Here is a 19,526-nt window from a genome sequence, read left to right on the forward strand (position 1 = left end):
TTTATATATATTTATTTGCTCCTTTTCCCTTTTGCATTTACTTGTACTTTTACTTTCAATACTTAAGTACATTTAATATATAAAAAAAACTTTTCATACTTAAGTACAATAAATATCACATACTTTAAGACTGTTACTCAAGTAATATTATAAATGGCGACTTCAACTTCTACCAAAGTCATTTTCTGGTAAGATATCTGTACTTTTACTTAAGTATGGCTTTCAGGTACTTTATACACCACTGCTTTTATTGTGTCTGTCTGGTTGGACACGGTGTTAGCAGAAAAGATTCAATTAATTACATCTCATAACTAAATAAATCAACTGCAGTCCTGACCTAAAGAATAGCTTGGGACGCTATCTGCCAGAAATTATTTGTTAGCATTAACAAGTGTTTCTCCTGTCATGACTCTGGAGGTTTAAGGTCAACATTTGTAGGCAAGTTGTATTTTTAGGAAAGATGTATCAGATGTAAATGAAGTACTGTGTTCATCTGATATTTTATTATGATTTGAATGTACCGATTCCAGTGATGTTACTTAAATGAGTTTAATGAATGGTTTCTCTCATGTTTGCATCCTCAAATTTAAAATTGTCCAGATGATCAAAATCACCAGGGATTGTGTGTGGTCCATCAGCTTAAATCTTCCAATGAGCACTACTGCTGAAGCGCATTACGCAATACGTCGTCTCTGTGGAGAAATATTTCAAATGAACTAGGAAAATGAATTACTGCTAGGAATAAATTAATCATTAATCAAATACATTTAATTAATCTTATGTTATTAAAGTTATGTAAAGCTTTTGACACATTAACTGCATTGCAGATACACATTTTCACCACCAAATTCCCCATTTCAACCATGCATTATGTACGAATATATATTATTTGTTCAGTTGATAATTTGTGTTACACAGCACATCTAAATGATTACAGTAAAAGGTGTTTCACCCACTGATCTTTTAGTTTGAGGTCTTGCAAACAGGAAATTACAGAGCCAGGCTCAGTACAGGTGCATCTCAATAAATTAGAATGTCGTGGAAAAGTTCATTTATTTCAGTAATTCAACTCTAATTGTGAAACTCGTGTATTAAATACATTCTATGCACACAGACTGAAGTAGTTTAAGTCTTTGGTTCTTTTAATTGGGATGATTTTGGCTCACATTTCACAAAAACCCACCAATTCACTATCTCAACAAATTAGAATACTTCATTAGACCAATAAAAAAAAACATTTTTAGTGAATTGTTGGCCTTCTGGAAAGTATGTTCATTTACTGTACATGTACTCAATACTTGGTTGGGCCTCCTTTTACATGAATTACTGCATTACTGCTGAGGTGGTATGGAAGCCCAGGTTACTTTGATAGCGGCCTTCAGGTCATCTGCATTGTTGGGTCTGGTGTCTCTCATCTTCCTCTTAACAATACCCCATAGATTCTCTCTGGGGTTCACGTCAGGCGAGTTTGCTGGCTGCGTTGACTGTGGACTTCAGAAAACACAGTGGACCAAAGTCCTCTTTTCAGATGAAAGTAAATTTTGCATTTCATTTGGAAATCAAGGTCCCAGAGTCTGGAGGAAGAGTGGAGAGGCACAGAAACCATGTTGCTTGAAGTCCAGTGTGAAGTTTCCACAGTCAGTGATGATTTGGGCTGCCATGTCATCTGCTGGTGTTGGTCGACTGTATTTTCTGAAGTCCACAGTCAACGCAGCCAGGAAATGTTAGAGCACTTCATGCTTCCTTCTGCTGACAAGCTTTAATTATTGGTCTTATGAAGTATTCTAATTTGTAGAGATAGTAAATTGGTGGGTTTTTGTGAAATGTGAGCCAAAAGCATCACAATTAAAAGAACCAAAGACTTAAACTACTTCAGTCTGTGTGCATTGAATTTATTTAATACACGAGTTTCACAATTTGAGTTGAATTACTGAAATAAATGAACTTTTCCACCACATTCTAATTTATTGAGATGCACCTGTATATACTCTGTCTAGACTATATAGTGAAAAAAACAAACGTTCTGAATATCTTTTAGCTTTTTGTTTTGTATATTCTCTAGTTTGTATATGTTGTGTTCAGCAGTGTTTAGTACAAGCTGTTGGTAAAATAGGAGACAGATATCTAAAAAGTACAAATCATAAACCAAAAACAGGGACTGTCAAACACTAAAGCCCCGTTCACACGGGGCTGTCGATGAGGTTGCTAGTGGGCATTCTCAATACTGGTTGCCTTGACAGCGAATCAGGTTTCTTGCCGCTAAGTACAAACATTTTGGAGGCAAAAGACTAAATATAATCTAAATCTAAGTTAAATCCGTACATACAAACAAAAATTAATGAGAAACAGAGCCTACTTTATTCCATTGCGTATGCTTATCTACGGCGCTGAGAGGAGAACGATCACATGAGCTCTACCGTCTTCTTTCGTATTGGCTGTCGCTCCCGAAAGTCACCCTTCATTTGCATAAAGTTGAAGGATTCTGAACTTTGTCGCGTCGCTGGACATGCCCCATCCGGTCGCCAACGGCCACTGTCGCTCGTGTCGCCGGAAATCGCCAGCTCTACATTGAAATGAATGGGATTGTGTTGCTTTGCTGTTGCGTGTCGCTTGTAGTTTGAATGGGGCTTAAGAAGTTTGTCCAAACAACACAGAACTACTGCAGCAAAGTGACAGCAAACCTCAATATTTTCTCAATACTGGTTGCCTTGACAGCGAATCAGGTTTCTTGCCGCTAAGTACAAACATTTTGGAGGCAAAAGACTAAATATAATCTAAATCTAAGTTAAATCCGTACATACAAACAAAAATTAATGAGAAACAGAGCCTACTTTATTCCATTGCGTATGCTTATCTACGGCGCTGAGAGGAGAACGATCACATGAGCTCTACCGTCTTCTTTCGTATTGGCTGTCGCTCCCGAAAGTCACCCTTCATTTGCATAAAGTTGAAGGATTCTGAACTTTGTCGCGTCGCTGGACATGCCCCATCCGGTCGCCAACGGCCACTGTCGCTCGTGTCGCCGGAAATCGCCAGCTCTACATTGAAATGAATGGGATTGTGTTGCTTTGCTGTTGCGTGTCGCTTGTAGTTTGAATGGGGCTTAAGAAGTTTGTCCAAACAACACAGAACTACTGCAGCAAAGTGACAGCAAACCTCAATATTCACCATGAAGAGTTTGTTTCCACACAAACTGACCACAGAGAGCTTCACAAAGCCAACATCCATAAAAGAGACCAATAGTCAACAATGCTAAAATGCAAAAAATATGGTGTCGTGATCATGAAACCTGGACAGTTGGAGCACCACGATGAACTTCTTGGAAGCTGTATTAAAAGCAAGGGATGGTAAAACACATTAAAAATAAAAAAATATTGCCTATATATACATGAAGAATATTTTTTGTAGTATAATATTTTGAATATCACACTGTAAACCTATATCTATTTAATCTTATAAAATAAACTGACAAGTTGCATGAAAAAAATTCATGCAGTATTCATTTCACCATAGGAAAAACTTGAGCATGTAAACCTCACAGGCAATCACAGGATGCTGAGCCTCATGAGTGCTTCTGAAGACTACAACGGCTCCCTTTGACATACAGAGCTGCTGTTTTGCTTGTGGCACTGCACGCACACCGCTGGCAATTCTTCCTCTGTATATTCAGAAGTCATGTGTGCCTGCCGCCAACTCATTTCCCTTCATGAACCTGTGAGACCTGCTTTGGCCTACTCATCTGTGCATGCTGAAAAAAAGTATTTTTGTTAAAAAAAAACACAGTACCTAGCAAACCTAGGCACGCATATTACACACACATATAGAAGTCATATTAAACATCATTTAAATAAATAAAATCTAATAAATAAATAAAATATATATATTTTTTAAAACAAATAAAAAGTAAAGAACAATCATGAATAAAAAGATACAAACCAAAATAAAAAATACAATGGTGCAAATAAATAAATAAATAGAATTGATAGCAATAATTACTACAATTACCAAGTAATTTCCTATTACCAAGTTACTACATTGTTAAGGCTTTTTTGTGTGTAATTTTGTGACTTTCAGTTCTTAGCTATTAGACATTAGTCAAGAATTCTCTTATTCCATTAAACTTTGCTACAAATTGGGTTTGTCTCATCTGTGTTTTTCTGTATAAACAGCAAACAACCCCATTATGCTCAGACTGGGGGGAAAACCCTGTTCTCATTGTGGTATAAAACCATAACCTTGTAACCTCAATACTGTGCCTCAAAGCCACAACAATCTGCACAGTCAGTGGATATAAAAAACGCTAAAGAAAATTGTTTAATCAGCATTTCTGTGACTGTCTTTTAGTTTACGTTGTGTTTTATGCACTTATTTTTCTAAAATCGGTGACTCGATCGTCCGGCACGTCCACACTACCCCAGCTAAAGGTAAGGTCCGCATTCATTGCTTTCCTGTTGCTCGTGTTCTCGATGTTGCTGCACAGGTACCCACGATCCCGAAGGGCGACGAGAGCCTCAGAGCTGCTCGCGGGGGTGAACGACATCAGGCTGCGGCAGACTGAAGCAGGACTTCAGGAGCCTGATCGAGACAATGCGCAACACATCGCCCGCAGTGAGGATCATCATGTCTGGACTGCTTCTGATGTACTGACGAGGAAATGAAAGGTTCAGTAGATTATTTGCTCTAAATGAATGGCTAACGTCGTGGTGTAATGAACAGAAACTGCTCTTTGTTAATAACTGGAAACTTTTCTGGGAGCAACCTAGGCTCCTCTGTGATGATGGCCTGCACCGCAGCAGAACAGGAGTGGATCTTCTGTTGGACAACATCTCCAGGACGCTACGCACCGTATGACTAGCAAGTCAAACCTCAAATCACAGTCTTTGTTGTTCTACCAACTTCATCGATATTTGCGCATTCGCAGTCCATTCGATAGAGACTGTGTCTGTTCCCCAAATAATGAGATCAAATAATAAATCTACTATAGGGTCTAAAAAAAATCTGATTGTGATTAAACCAGAAAATCACAAATTAAGTGAACAACAATTATTTCTAAAGCTTGGGCTCCTAATCATTAGATCACTCGCACCTAAGGCGGTTACTGTAAACAAAATGATCACAGATAATAGTTTTGACATACTCTGCCTTACTGAAACCTGGCTTAAACCTAATGATTATTTTGGTCTAAGGCCATGTCCACACGTACACGGGTATTTTTATAAACAGAGTTTTTCCTTCTTCCGTTTTAAAAAAAATCTCCGTCCACATGAAAACGCGAACGCATGCTATGAAGCACTGTCAAGAGCATGCCAAACCAACAGGTGGCGATATAATCTCAACCGTAAAGCCTGAAAAAGTTTCCAGTAGGTGGAGATAACAGCGCATGCTCCGACGTCACAAGCCAAAAACTCCGGTTTCACTGTCTACACGATAACACTGCAACCAGAATTTTTTAAAATCTTCATCCTGGCAGGAGTTTTAAAAAATGTTCGGTTTCAGTGACCTGTTTAAGTACTGGTGGTACCGTGTACCCAGTAAACCCGGTTCTTGATGCGGTATCCTAAAGGTGCACAGATGCGCTCTCTTCATAAAAGCGCTGAGACATGGTGACCTCAAAATAAGGAGACTAACAAAACACTTTAAAGACAGACACCCAGATCAAATAAAAGAGTTCAAGCAGGTAAGTTTAATTTCCATACATTGATTTATTTGTGGCGCCCGCCACAATATCAAAACTTACCGCCATAAATAGATTTTGTTTTGCAAGTCTGTGGGAAACACCGCTTCTGTTATGAATATTATTAAAAATTTTAATTTAAATGTCAGATTGAAATGAACATCACTGTTATTAGAGTAGTTAATCGTTAGCATAAGCGCGGCTAATGCTAATATAATGAGCATTAGAATGAAGTTGCTTTATTAACTATTTAATGCTCCTATAACGTACTTGGTTACTAACGTAACCTCGGTTCCCTGAGATACGGGAAAGAGTACTGCGTCTTGCTTACCACTTAAGCTCAGGGCGTTTTTTTTGGTATTTTCGCCTAAATTTAACATACTCAAATTCAAATGTTTACCCTGCACACATACAGTGGCACAAGCGAATTGGACCAAATTTCAGATATTGTGTTATTCTACAATCAGTTGAATTATTTCAGGATGCACAAGACTGTCTACATTATAAAATATATCTGGACTATCAAAATCTAAAATAGAATCCATATCCTCCAGCTTTATATCATTCCATTTATGTGCATTCTGTATTGGGATACTGATTCAGAGCATCTCTCACCTCATCAGTTGACTCTCTCCTGTATCCTGAGCATCTCTCCATGACAACAACGCATCATCCGGTCCAGAGCGGAGCTAATTTGCTATTCGACAGCTAGCTGTAACATTCAGAGCGTCAAACAAACACATTTTCAGTTTCACAGCTCTGAGATGGCCGCCGAGCTGACAGACTGTAATCTGACCAATTGCAGTCCACAAGCGACTACAGATCTCTATAACATCAGACGCGCTGGCAGTGCGTGCTTCTGATATGGAGAGTGCGTGTTTCCAGACGAGCGTCTTTTTCTGAACCTGGACAAAATGCTATATATCTCACCGATGGAAGCACGCAGAAACGTGGAAATGGTCTTGTTTGAAAGAAGAGATCCTAATCTAAAAGATAATATAGAGTATATAGATATTTGTGGCTGTTTGCGGCTGAGTGAAGCAGTGCTACGAGTATAAATGTAAATTCGCTCAGAGGTGACCAAATTTTACATCGCAATTCTATCAAAGATAATTCAATCGGGGATTGTCACACAATGAAATAATCTACATCGTCAAATTTCTGAGAATGAGAGCTTTCTTGTGATATATGACTTGACTTTTTTGTGAAAAATATATCAAATACACATTCTTCGTAAAAATTATTCGCAATGGTTAGGCGGAAATTCGTGTGTGGGACGAATACATTTCTAAGCTTAATTTTACTGCTTTATGAATATAAAAACTGGAAGGAATGGTATGCTTTGTAAAGAAGACACTCCAAGCTTTCAAAAGAACCCATATATGGGCTGATACCATATAAGGAAGGCTATGTAAATGAAGCATAACATTTTTTTTTTACGCGATTTGGACCCGTATCCGGGTCCGCAGAGTTTAACTGGTGTTAAGATGCATATGGGAAAATGCCTTTTTTCTCCTGAACTAAAGCCTATTCCATTCACGCAGTGAAACTGCACAGCCATTGGTTTGTGCAGGGCTTTAAAAACGAACCAATGGCACGGCAGCAGAGCTGCACGAGCCTATGGCGACGAAGCCCGCCAGAATGGGCGGGGCATCTGGCTATATAAGCGGGCGCTCGCCACAGGATTCTCAGGTTTACTTCGACTGAAGCGACGACTGAGTCGTGCAGCTACATAGCATGGCTAGCAACGCAGTACTCGTTCCCATATCTCAGGGAACTGAGGTTACGTTAGTAACCGAGTACGTTCCCTTTCGATACTTCACTCATACTGCGACTTGCTTAAGACGCAAATGGGAACAGTCCAATCACGCCATGCTAATGTAGTGGAATGACTAAAGTTGTAACTTCCATAAGCAACCAACGCTTATAGAGAAGTCAACAATAACCCAAGGCTAAGCGGGCTGAGCTTTCTAGGTCACACCCGGCCTGGTTAATCGTTCCAGAGTATACCCGTAACTTTGACACCCAGGGGTCGAGAGCTAACAGGTGAACAATACCAGAGAACTTGGGCGCGGTACGGCCAAGGGCTCTCTGTCATGTCTGTTTACGCAGCGCGTGCCATTTCAAGCGGAAAGGATCGCAAATGCGGACAGCGAGGCCCAGCCGGCCGCCTCACAAATATCCGCAATGGACATACCACTGGACCATGGCCACGACGAGGTGCTGAAGGGGGCGCATACGCAGCAGACCCAACTGTTACACTGGAGATGCTGCTGCCATGAGGCCCAGCATCCTTTGAAACGCTTTGAGCGGGCGAGCGGTACCGATCTTGAAGGAGGTCGCCAGCCTCCGTATGGCCAGAGCTCGTTCTGGCGTGACTACAGCTTTCATTTGAGTCGAAGATTGTTCCCAGGAATGAGATTCGTTGGCTGGGAAGCAATGAGCTTTTGGCAAAATTGACCCTGAGTCCCAGGCATTCCAGGTGGCTGAGGAGGAGGGCTCTGTGAGATATTAGTTCTGCATCCGACTGGGCCAGGACGAGCCAGTCGTCGAGGTAATTGACAATACGGACTCCCATCTGTCTCAGAGGGGAAAGAGCCACATCCATGCACTTCATAAAGGTGCGGGGGGCTAGGGACAGCCCGAAGGGAAGGACCATATATTGATAAGCCACACCCTCGAAGGCGAATCTCAAGAATGGCCTGTGACGAGGGACTATTTGGATGTGAAAGTATGCATCCTTCAGGGAAAAGAACCAGTCTCTCGAGCGAATTTGCGCGAGGATCTGTTTCAGTGTAATCATCCTGAACGACCTCCTTATGAGGGCGCGATTCAGGTGTCTGAGATTGAGGATGGGCCGGAGGCCACCATCTCTTTTGGGGACGAGAAAGTAACGGCTGTAAAGGCATGACTCGCTCTGGGCTGGAGGAACCCTTTACACAGCTCCTTTTGCCAGCAAATTCATCACCTCCGAGCACAGGGCATGGGCGTCCTTGCTCTGCACGGAGGTGGGGACCACACCGCTGAAGCACGGCCTGCCAGGCCTCGGCCCGCGTGACAAGGGGTTGAATTAACTCGGGTGACTGGCCGCATGGGGGCAGAACACGTACGAGTAACGGAAGAGGAAGTTTGCTCTCTTTTTGAAAAGGTTTGTGTTTTATTATTTTTCCCGTTATCACAGCGGTCGGATACTTGGGCGCATGATGAATGATCCAAGATGGCGGCGCATTCACACGCTGCGGCTTCTCTCTCTCCCGACAGAAAGGTGTTTTCGTGTTTTTTGTCTTGTGAGTCGCAGCATTCGTCGCGTCTATTTGTTTCCAAGCGCGCATATTGTCGTGAGTTTCTGCTCGATGTCGGCAGAACCACATTTTTAGAGTTAAACTCTGCGCACGCCGAAGAGCTGCGGGATCTCGGTCTGCTCCGGAGGCCCACTCCATCACCGACCCCCACTGCTGCATCTCGCCCAACTTTAGCAGGCTGAACAGTAGGGGTGGCAGGCGCTGGTTTCACAGATTTTGGGCGAGCTGAGATGGCAGCGGAGCTGGAGCGCTTAGGCAGGAAATGTCGCATAGTCTGGGACGATTTCTGTGCCTTCGTGAAGCGTTCAGCAAACCCTTCGACCGCTGGGTCGATCTTGAGGGGATCTTATCTCATATCTCCGTCAGCGTCAACCCTAAATTGCACTCGAGCACCACAAGGCTGGCCATCGATCTCCCAATCGCCTGGGCAATGGTCTTGGTGGCGCGTAGAGCCAGGTCCGTCGCGCTCCTCAGATCCCTGAGGGTAGCGGGGTCCCGGCCAGACTCGGCGGATGCGAGGATTTTGGCCTGGAAGACCTGAAGGCCCCTGACTCATCTAGGGGAGGCGGCTTATCGTACCCCTTTTCTTCAGCGCCGTCGATGGAGGTGAGGGCGGATGAAGAAGCAGTATGGAGGCGGGAGGAGTATGGAGCACGCCACGATCTGGTGAGCTCGTCGTGGACCTCCGGGAAGAATGGAGAGGTACGCTGACGAGGGGCCTGTCGGAGGGGACCACTCTAAACCCAGCTCTTTGACCGCCTTAGAGAGGATACGGAGAAGCTCGGTATCCGTCCCGTCTTTGGTGGCGCTGGGCGTGGATGATGGCGAGGGGGTGGGGTCATTTTCCGAGCCCAACAGCTCCTCTGCATCCGATGCTGCCAGTGACATGCTGTCATCGAGCAGCTCATCTCCACTTCCCCTGAATGAGATCAGGTCGCTCGCATCAGCAGAGGGACGCTGATCAGACCGGGAGAAAAGGCTGATCAGAACGCGAGAGCGAGGCACGCGGGATCTGGGCCAGCGTGAGCTTGCTCGTGGCCGATCACTCGACCCCTTTGCCCCGCTGTTTTTTCCTCACAGGTCCCTGGGAGGAAGAAAATGGGAGGGCGCGGGGGGCGGAGTCGCTCTCTGAAAAGAAAGTGATCCGTGAGCGGAGAGAGGCAAAACTAAAACTCTCGCAATGAGAGCAAATAGCTCCCATGAGTGCAGCTTCCGCATGGGGTTTCCCCAAGCAGGAAACGCACTCCTTGTGGCGGTCATCGGCATGCAGAGGAGACCTGCACGAGCCGCAATAATGGCGCGGCATTTGCAACAACGCCGCTGCTCTTTTAGAAGCTCTTTGAAGTCGCCGGATGGCGGCAGGGGAACCGGACCGGAACTGCTGCGTCGCTGAAGAAGCGGAGAAGCAGGTTAGCCGAGCTGAGAGGTCCCCGATTCCCGCCGTGTCAACGGCGAGCGGCTTCGGATCAGCTTGAGACGTAGAGTCGTTGCTGAAGGAGAAAAAATCCGCTGCCGCGCCATTGGTTCGTTTTTAAAGCCCTGCACGAACCAATGGCCGTGCAGTTTCACTGCGTGAATGAAATAGGCTTCAGTTCAGGAGAAAAAAGGCTTTTTCCCATATGCGTCTTAAGCAAGACGCAGTACGAGTGACGTATCAAAAGGGAACTTTTATTAGGGTAAAAAAAAAAACAAGAGGACATGATGATATTTTTACACACCAGTGGCTTTTAAATGAATTGTGAATCTAAAATATGCATGTTAGAGAATGTACAAATGGTTAACATTGTTTGTATCATATCAGTCAGAAAAGCAGTTCTGTTTATTTTTTAGTTAACTTAGTTGCTATTCTTGGCTGAATAACTCTATAAGGTTTTAAAAGCCCTTTAAAATGAAATATGTACACAGTTTGGATTAAATGAAAGTATAGTCAAAATTTTTAACTAGCACGTTTTTGTGTTTTGCTTTGGTACCGAAATTGGTACAGAGAACCGTGGATTTTCACTGTTATTGGTACCAAATACTGAAATTTTGGTACCGTGACAACACTACACTAGACTTAATTATATCGCATGGAACCACTCTTACTGATATAAATGTGATACAGCAAAGTGATGATGTTACTGATCACTACCTTGTAACGTCTGTACTTATTACCGCTGATATTTGTCATATCACTCCGCGTTATCGACTAGGTAGAACAATTATCCCAACCACTAAAGATAGATTCACAAATAACCTGCCTGATCTGTCTCAGCTGCTCAGTGTTCCCATAAACACAAATTAACTAGATGAAATGACCATGGACATCTTCTCCAATACGTTACATACTGTCACACCCATCAGATTAAATAAAGGTTAGAGGGAAAAATACTACACCATGGTACAACAGTAATACTCAGGCTCTCAAGAGAGATACTCATAGAGTGCAAACGGAAACAAACTCATTTAGAGGTTTTTAAAATTGCAAGGAAAGAAAGCATATCCCGCTACAAAAAGGCTCTAAAAGCAGCTAGGGCTGAGCATTTCCGCAAACTCACAGAAAATAACCAAAACTATACAAAGTATCTATTTAATACAGTCGCTAGACTAACAAATAAACAGACATCACCTGATCTGAATATTCCTTCACAGTTTAGTAATGATGACTTTATGAATTTCTTCACCAAGAAAACTATTAGAAATACAATTGTAAATGTGCAAACTTTGACTGCGTTTTATGATCCAGCCTCTGTTACTGCCCCTAAAGAACAATTACAGTTCTTTACAACTATAGGACGAGTAGAACTAAGTAACTAATCATTACATCTAAACCAACAACATGTTTACTAGATCCCATTCCCACTACAATATTGAAAGAGTTGTTACCTGTAGCAGAAAAGCCTCTTCTCATTATTATTAATTCATCTCTATCTCTAGGTTATGTTCCAAAACCATTTAAAATGGCAGTTATTAAGTGTTTCATTGAGAAACGGCAACTATCCAAATGAATTGCCAAATTACAGACCCATTACAAATCTTTCGTTTATGTCTAAAATATTAGAAAAAGTTGTGTCCTTCCTTTGTACTCCAATTGTACTCCTTCCTGCTAAAAAATTACCTCTAAAAATTTCAGTCAGGCCTCACCATAGCACAGAAACTGCACTCGTTAAAATTTACAAATGTGTCTCAATACTAGTTTTACTTCCTAGTGCTGCGATCGACACTATAAACCATGACATACTCTTAGGCCGACAACAAAATTACACTGAAATTCAGGGACAGGCATTATGGTACGTTACCATTTTGTCTACTTAAATGGTGAAAAATCCAAGTTATCATCAGTAAATTAGGTGTGCCGCAAGGATCCGTTTTATGCTATGCCGATGATACTCAGTTATATATTTCATCAAGACCAGATGAAATTTCTAAACTATCCAAGTTGACAGAATGTGTTAAAGATATAAAACATTGGATGGCCAGTAATTAGTTTCTATTAAATTCAGACAAGACTGAGGTATTACTTATTGGACAAAAAAACCTGCACACAGAATCTCTTAGAATACAGTTTACAACTAGACGGATGTACTGTTATGTCATCATCTGCAGTTAAAGACCTGGGTGTTATTTTAGACAGCAACTTATCTTTCGAAAATCATATTTCATATGTTACAAAAACAGCCTTCTTCCACCTCATTGCTACATTGCTCATTATAACATTTCTAAGCTACAGAGCATGTTATCTGTTTCTGACGCAGAAAAGCTAGTTCATGCATTCATGACTCCTTGACTAGATTACTGTAATGCACTACTAGCTGGTTGTCCTGCATCTTCAATAAACAAGCTACGTGTAGTCCAAAATGGAGCTGCTAGAGTTCTTACCAGGTCTAAAAAAATATTATCATATTACCCCAATTTTATCATCTCTACACTGGTTACCTATTAAGTTCCGTACTGATTTAAAAATATTGCTACTGACCTATAAGGCACTAAATGGTTTAGCCCCTGTATATTTAACGGATATTTTTGTGCCCTATAATCCATCATGCTCTTTAAGCTCATGAAACTCTGGACTTTTAGTAGTACCTAAGATATATAAGTCCACTAAAAGAGGGAGAGCATTTTCCCATCTGGCTCCTAAACTCTGGAATAGTCTTCCTGATAATGTCCGGGGCTCAGCCTCAAACACACTCTCTCTGTTTAAATCTAAATTAAAGACACATCTCTTCAGCCAAGCATTCGCATAATGAATCTCAATCTCACCCTTGTTCCCAGTTAGATCAGATAAAAAGTCACAAACATATTTTTTTGCTTGTTATGAACAGCATACGCTAATTATTTTCTATCTGCCTTTCTGTTCCTAACCCCGGGATGCCCATCTTGAGGTAACTAGAGATTACACCAGCGTGGATACAGCCTCATAGAAAGACTTCAGATGACCCAACACCTTTGAAGAGATGATGCTGACCCCTGCAAGGACCCCAGATGATGCCAACTTGAATCGACATGCACAACTGCCAACATTTCTCTATATTGTAATCATTATGATCACACTTGTAATAATCGCTTTAATGAGCTTCTGCCTGAAATTAATTAATGTTAGGTAAGTCTATGTGTCACAATTCACTCGGGAAGCAAGGAACGAGGAAACGAGGAGTACTTGAATAACACAGTCTTTAATAATCCACAGGAAAACTGAGAACAAGGAGGACATTCAACAAGTAGACCCGACAAACAAGAACTGAAAGGACTAGGGATTTTTAAAGGCAGGATAATTGGGGAGGAACGAGACACACCTGGAATCAAATTAACACAACATGAGGAAGAAACTGGGTCACAGGGTCAAAAACACACACAGAATTGTCCATAATCCTGACATAACGCCCCCTCCCGGAAGGTGCGTCCTCGCACAGTAGCAACAATAGAGGGAGGCGTGGGTGGGAACTTGGGAGGAGGTTCCGGAGGAGGACGGATATCCGGGAGGAGGCCGGCAGACAGAGACCAGGGGGGCGACGAAGGAGGAAGGAGCCAGGGAGGAGACAGGAGGGACCCGGAGCAAGAGGAGCACAGCAGGACCCAGGCCACAGCCATGATGTCAACCCACGGTGGAGCCGACGGAGGAGGAATGGCCGCCGACTCCAGGGGGCCAACCAACGGCGGCGGAGCAGGGGGTGGTGGAGCCCGTGGCGGAGACGGAGAGCCGATGAGCCAGAGCGACAGGGAGGATCCTGAGGTCCTAGGCAGAGCAGATGGTGCCAGCGACTGACATGGAGATGTGGATCCGGGAGGCCGCGGTTGAGCCGGAGCGACAAAGGACTGAGGTGGAGCCGAGGGGATGAAGGAGCCTGACGGAGCCGGAGGGACGAGGCGAAGCCAGAGGGGTGGAGTCCTGAGGCACAGGATGGTAGACGCCAGACCAAGGCGGAGCCGGAGGGATGAGGTAGCCTCGCGGAGCTTGTGCACTGCCGGGCCACGACAGAGAGGAGGGAGCTAGGAGCCATGGTGGAGCCAATGGGTCAACGGGCCCAGGCAGATTCCAGGCCTCGGAGGCTGGAGGCAGAGTCAAGGGAGACTCCAGTCACGGCGACGCTGGAGGATGGCAGTCCCGCGGGGCTCGCACCGCAATGATGGTGGGCTGAGGGCTCCGCGGCGAGCCTCAGTTCTGTCGCTCTGTCCCGAGCAGGTTTAAGATTACGGACATGTTGCTATGACAGCAACTCCGGGATTAGCATGGCAATGTTAGCCCCTGCTGTTAAGATTCTGTTACTACACCAAAAACTGGTCTCAAATCTTTCAGAAAGGTGAACTGCATCAGCATTAGGTTATAAATTTAAGAGATTGCGAAATGACATTTCAGATAAAACGACTTGCTTGTACAGGAGAATTCAAAATCCGCTGCTGAAAACAAAAAAACAAAACTTCTGGTTATGGATGGAAATATCTGAAATAACGTTGCTTTTTTCTTCATATGTTGTTTAAATCACAATCTCATTTTATAGGGTGTCAGTACAAATCACAGCTGGTGTTAAGAAAAAAGCATTTTATTAAACTTTAAATTACGTTTTTATAAGCGGAATAATGGCTGCAAACTAAACTGGCAGGCCTGCACATGAAATGTTAATAAACACACTTTTTAATAAAACCTAACTGAAAACCGCAGTAAACAGCAATATATGATTACCGTAGCCTTAGAAACGCCTGCCTACGTGTGTCTTTATTAAAGTTTAGAGCTTGTAATCGTTAAACGATGTAACGAACCGCACCGAGTCATTTTAAGCGGTTCTTTGAACCGACCGTTCAAAAGAACCGATTAGCGCAAACGAGTCACATGAGGTAAACTGAACCGCCAGTAAACCGTTGCTTTCTTGTGACGTAATGACGTTCCTCACGTCAGCGACAGCACACGCTTCAAACGCCATTTGACCGAGCAGCAGTGCAGCGACGTTCCTCAGTAGGTAACGTTACTGTTGTATTTAAAGTTATATTCTCAATCCGTTACTCGGTTTTTACTGTTCATTTAGAGGACAGGAATTAAAATTGAATTTACGGTTTGTTTAACCCCCGACGTTATGTACTATTTATTTGTAATAAAGTTTTTAAACTTGTTAAAATGCAAATGTGATTCATCGTAGCTCATTTGGTTCAGAAGTATTTTTTACACGAGTATAAAAGACACAGCTCTCATACAAAGTGTTTATTTTTTATTAGGCTATTATATGTTGTGCAAACAACACTTACCGCAACCAAATATAAAAATTCCGTCATTTACAGAATCTCTCATGTTGTAAATGTCCTTATCTGTATTTTTTTTTTTTTTTTTCAATGGGTAAACTATTCTTTTAACCTCTTTTAGTACAAAACTTGAAACATACACTGATTTCTGATCGATGTATTGCTTCTGTTATGAACTGATACACCAATAACCACTTTTTTCATCCTCAGCCATGTCAACAAAAGACTCAAAGCCAAATCTCAGCCATTCCCAGGTTACGGAGATTATCAGGCGGCTCTATGGCTGGACCGTGTCCGTCATTCGCCCGCTGCCCAGTTACGATGATCAGAACTTTTACGTGGCCCCCAGTGAGGGTGGAGAATATGTGCTGAAGGCTATGAACTCTGCAGACAGTCACAACATCACTCTTATTGAGCTGCAGACTCACACCATGAACTTCTTACACCAGAGAGGCCTTCCTGCCCAGACCGCTTTGCCCACTCTGACCGGCAAACTCATGAGCTTGGAAGAATTTGGTATGAGTACATGTCAATTATTAATTTAATGAAATATTAAGTCCTAAAATGCAGGTTTTAAATGCCTGTTAAAGGTGAGTAAACAATGACAGATCTCAGAATGGCGTATACATGGATTTATATTGTAACTCATACTAATTAACACATTTTTTTATTTTTTTTGTGCTATTACAGATTGTGGTTTTGGCCCGCAGAAATATTTAGTGCGTTTACTTACCTACCTGCCTGGCACTACTGTAGCCAAAATTACCTGCAGTCCTCAGATCTTGTATGATGTTGGGAAAATGGCCGCCACCTTGGATACAGTTTTACTGCAAGTAAAATCTTTAATTCCATTTATAAAGGAAAACTTCAGTCCAAAAACACACCAAGAATGGAAACTACAACGATAATATAACGTCCACACCAATGGACAACAACGTCTCCCAAAATCGTCCTAAGGCTAAGTAGATCGTAGAAACAATAGAGTTCAATCAGTGCGAATCATTTTAGAATTACGTATTGTTTTTTTGTTATTAGTGTACTAATATTTTAATGTTCTCGCAGCATGCGTTTTAAAGCCAGATGCATTTTGAATGTTCATGTTTGTTTTTTTTTGTTTTTATCTGCTGAAAAAGTATTTCTGTAAAATTATTCTAACTATATTGTAACTATGTCAGTATAGTTGTGATGTGGATGATTTGTAAAACTTTATGGTTATAGTTAGGGGTGTGCAATATTCACAAAAATTACTTTCTTTACTTTAATTCTGACTGCATTCTAATAGGCTTCATCACACAGTCGATGCTTTAGGACTCTCAAGATGTGTTTTTGTTTGTTTTTTGCAAAGTGAGTGACATAGTCAATAATGTCGGCTTGCATATCGTTAAAACAACAATTACTATATTATCACAGACGATAAATATTGCAAACCCCTAGTTATAGTTATTGTTCTTGGTGTGAACGAGCCTTAAACATTTTTTGTCCTATTTTACAAATGTTTCCCACTTTATTTAGGCATTTGTTTGTTTTTTATCTTGTACAGATGGAGCATCCAAACATCAGTGTCCTTCAGAGAGCAGATTTTATATGGAATCTCACCAGCGTTCCTCTCTTAAACCAGTATATTCATGTGATGGATGGGGATCCCGTACAAAATGTTGTTAAAGCCGTGATAAAGCAGTACCAGATCCAAGTCGTGACAAAACTACCATTGTTTCGCAAGTGTAAGATGTTATTTTCATTTCAGTGTCAACACTTCAGTGTCAGCGTGTTCTTTTTTTTTTTTTTTTTTTTTTACATTTTTATTGCGTTGCAGGCATTAACCATGGAGACTTTAACGACCACAATCTCTTGGTGAAACCCGATGGACCCTCAAAATACCAGATCTCTGGGATTCTTGATTTTGGAGACATGAGCTGTGGGTATTTCATATTTGAGCTGGCCATCACCATCATGTACATGATGATTGAAAATCCCAATCCGGTAGACGTCGGAGGGCCAGTGGTGGCGGGATGGGAAAGCGTTTTTCCTCTCAACGAGGCAGAAAGAGACTCGCTCTATTTGCTGGTTCTCTGTCGGTTCTGCCAGTCCCTGGTTTTGGCCCGGAACGCTGTGATCCAGCAGCCAGAGAATGAGGAGTACTTGATGATCACCGCCAGAACAGGAGTGCGCCATCTCTGCCGTCTTTGGGAGCTGGGTAAAGAGGAAGTGGAAAGAATATGGTTCCAGAGTGCTGCACAGTTCAGTCAACCTTGAGTTGAGTGACTGCATGCTTAAAAATTATATGCAATAAACTGGGATGCATTGAAGATATAGTTCAGCCAAAAATTTGAACCACAACTTGAAATAATGAAAGTCATTGGGGACTGGAATCCGTGTATCATTCGATCATTCGTTTTTTGATTTAATATTGAAATTAGAAAAATGAGAAAATGGCTCCTTTTTTGTTTTTATCCAAAAAATGAAAAACAAGAATTCAGCTTAAATTTTAGTTTTTCATTCATGGGTGGAAAAATGAATAAACAGCTTGAATATTCGATTTCTACATGTGGGCGGGAATTAAACACCCCTTTTTGCTGATTGGTCAGCCAAAGATCAAACCATGCCATCATCAGTTCTTCCACAGTATCACGCAGCAGAATAATAGTCCTCCACTGCTGCAGTTGTATGGATTCTTAACGCATTTATTGCAACTACATTGAATCTTTTTTCATCAAACAAACAGGCTAATGAATAGCTGGACACAACTCATACTGGGGCAGAGTCTAGACAGGGCTTTCTTCTGTGTAGATATAAATTCTATTCTTTGCATCAGCTGGGCATGGCAGGGTATAATATGACAGCTTTCTTAGCCTACCCTGCTCACCCAGTAAGTCTGTTTGTTTGTTTAATTAAGAAATTAATTCGTTTCAAAATAAACATTTTAAACACTAAGACAAAAAGGAAGGGATAATAAAGTGGTTTGGGTATATATAGGCCTATAATGTTCACGCAAGAACTGCCATTCAGTAGGCCTATGTATCATGATAAAGCGACTTTACAGTCTGGAAATACTTAAGGCTATAGCAAATTATTTCTCGGACCCCCTATCACTTTAAGTACCGCTGGTCTACACAGAAGAAAGCCCCGGTACGAGTTGTGTCGAGCTATTCATTAGTCTGTTTGATGAGAAAAATATTAAATTGATAAAATGTGTTAAGAATCCATACAACTGCAGCAGTGGAGGACTATTATTCTGCTGCGTGATACTGCGGAAGAACTGATGAAGGCACGGTTTGATCTTCGGCTGACCAATCAGCAGAAAGCGGCGTTTAATTCCCGCCCACATGTAGAAATCGAATATTCAAGCTGTTTATTAATTTTTCCACCCATGAACGAAAAAAGGAAAATTTAACCTGAATTCTCGTTTTTCATTTTTTGGAAACAAACAAAAAAACGAAAAAAGAGCCGTTTTCTCATTTTTCTACATTCGATATTAAATTAAAAAATGAATGATCGAATGATACACGGATTGTCTGGGACTGTCAAGCCCCAAAATGTCCCAAAAAATAAAAAAATGATTAAAGTATTATAAAAGTGGTCCAAAAAGTGCACAGTAAGTCATATGATAATGTCAAATGGTGTTGCTACACGACTTCTGGCATCAATTTTGAAACTTTGGTAGATGTTATTGGTGAATAATTAAGTTAAATTAGTTTAATAATAATTGTGTTCATTTTTGGTTTGTTCCACACAAATCTCTTGTATGCCTTCAGAAGACTCTGACTATAGTGCACATGTAATATGGATCACTTTTATGATATTTTCATGGTTCTTTTGGAGCTTGAAAACCCCATTCACTTTCA

General features: G+C 41.8%; 1 protein-coding gene across 2 annotated transcripts; it reads left to right on the forward strand.

Moving 5' to 3' along the window:
- Positions 1-15,313: 15,313 nt before the first annotated feature.
- On the forward strand, positions 15,314-18,045 carry hykk.2 (hydroxylysine kinase, tandem duplicate 2). Of its 2 annotated transcripts, none has more exons than XM_016232958.1 (5): positions 15,314-15,403; positions 15,895-16,200; positions 16,375-16,517; positions 17,225-17,405; positions 17,498-18,045. In XM_016232958.1, the coding sequence occupies exons 2-5, from the start codon at positions 15,897-15,899 to the stop codon at positions 17,935-17,937; spliced, it is 1,068 nt and encodes a 355-aa protein (XP_016088444.1). In that variant the 5' UTR covers positions 15,314-15,403; positions 15,895-15,896; the 3' UTR covers positions 17,938-18,045. The 2 variants fall into 2 exon arrangements, with proteins under 2 accessions (XP_016088444.1, XP_016088443.1); XM_016232957.1 differs by having other exon boundaries at positions 15,324-15,407.
- The last annotated feature ends 1,481 nt before the right edge of the window (positions 18,046-19,526 follow it).

The sequence above is a fragment of the Sinocyclocheilus grahami genome, unplaced genomic scaffold (genome assembly GCF_001515645.1).
Source record: "Sinocyclocheilus grahami isolate Dianchi unplaced genomic scaffold, SAMN03320097.WGS_v1.1 scaffold422.1, whole genome shotgun sequence".
Lineage (NCBI taxonomy): Eukaryota > Metazoa > Chordata > Actinopteri > Cypriniformes > Cyprinidae > Sinocyclocheilus > Sinocyclocheilus grahami.

Excerpts from the sequence above, each read along its gene's own strand:
- hykk.2 (XM_016232958.1), top strand. The coding sequence starts at position 15,897 with ATGTCAACAAAAGACTCAAAGCCAAATCTCAGCCATTCCCAGGTTACG. Across the intron at positions 16,518-17,224 it reads TGGATACAGTTTTACTGCAA|ATGGAGCATCCAAACATCAG; the intron begins GTAAAATCTTTA and ends TATCTTGTACAG. Across the intron at positions 17,406-17,497 it reads ACTACCATTGTTTCGCAAGT|GCATTAACCATGGAGACTTT; the intron begins GTAAGATGTTAT and ends ATTGCGTTGCAG.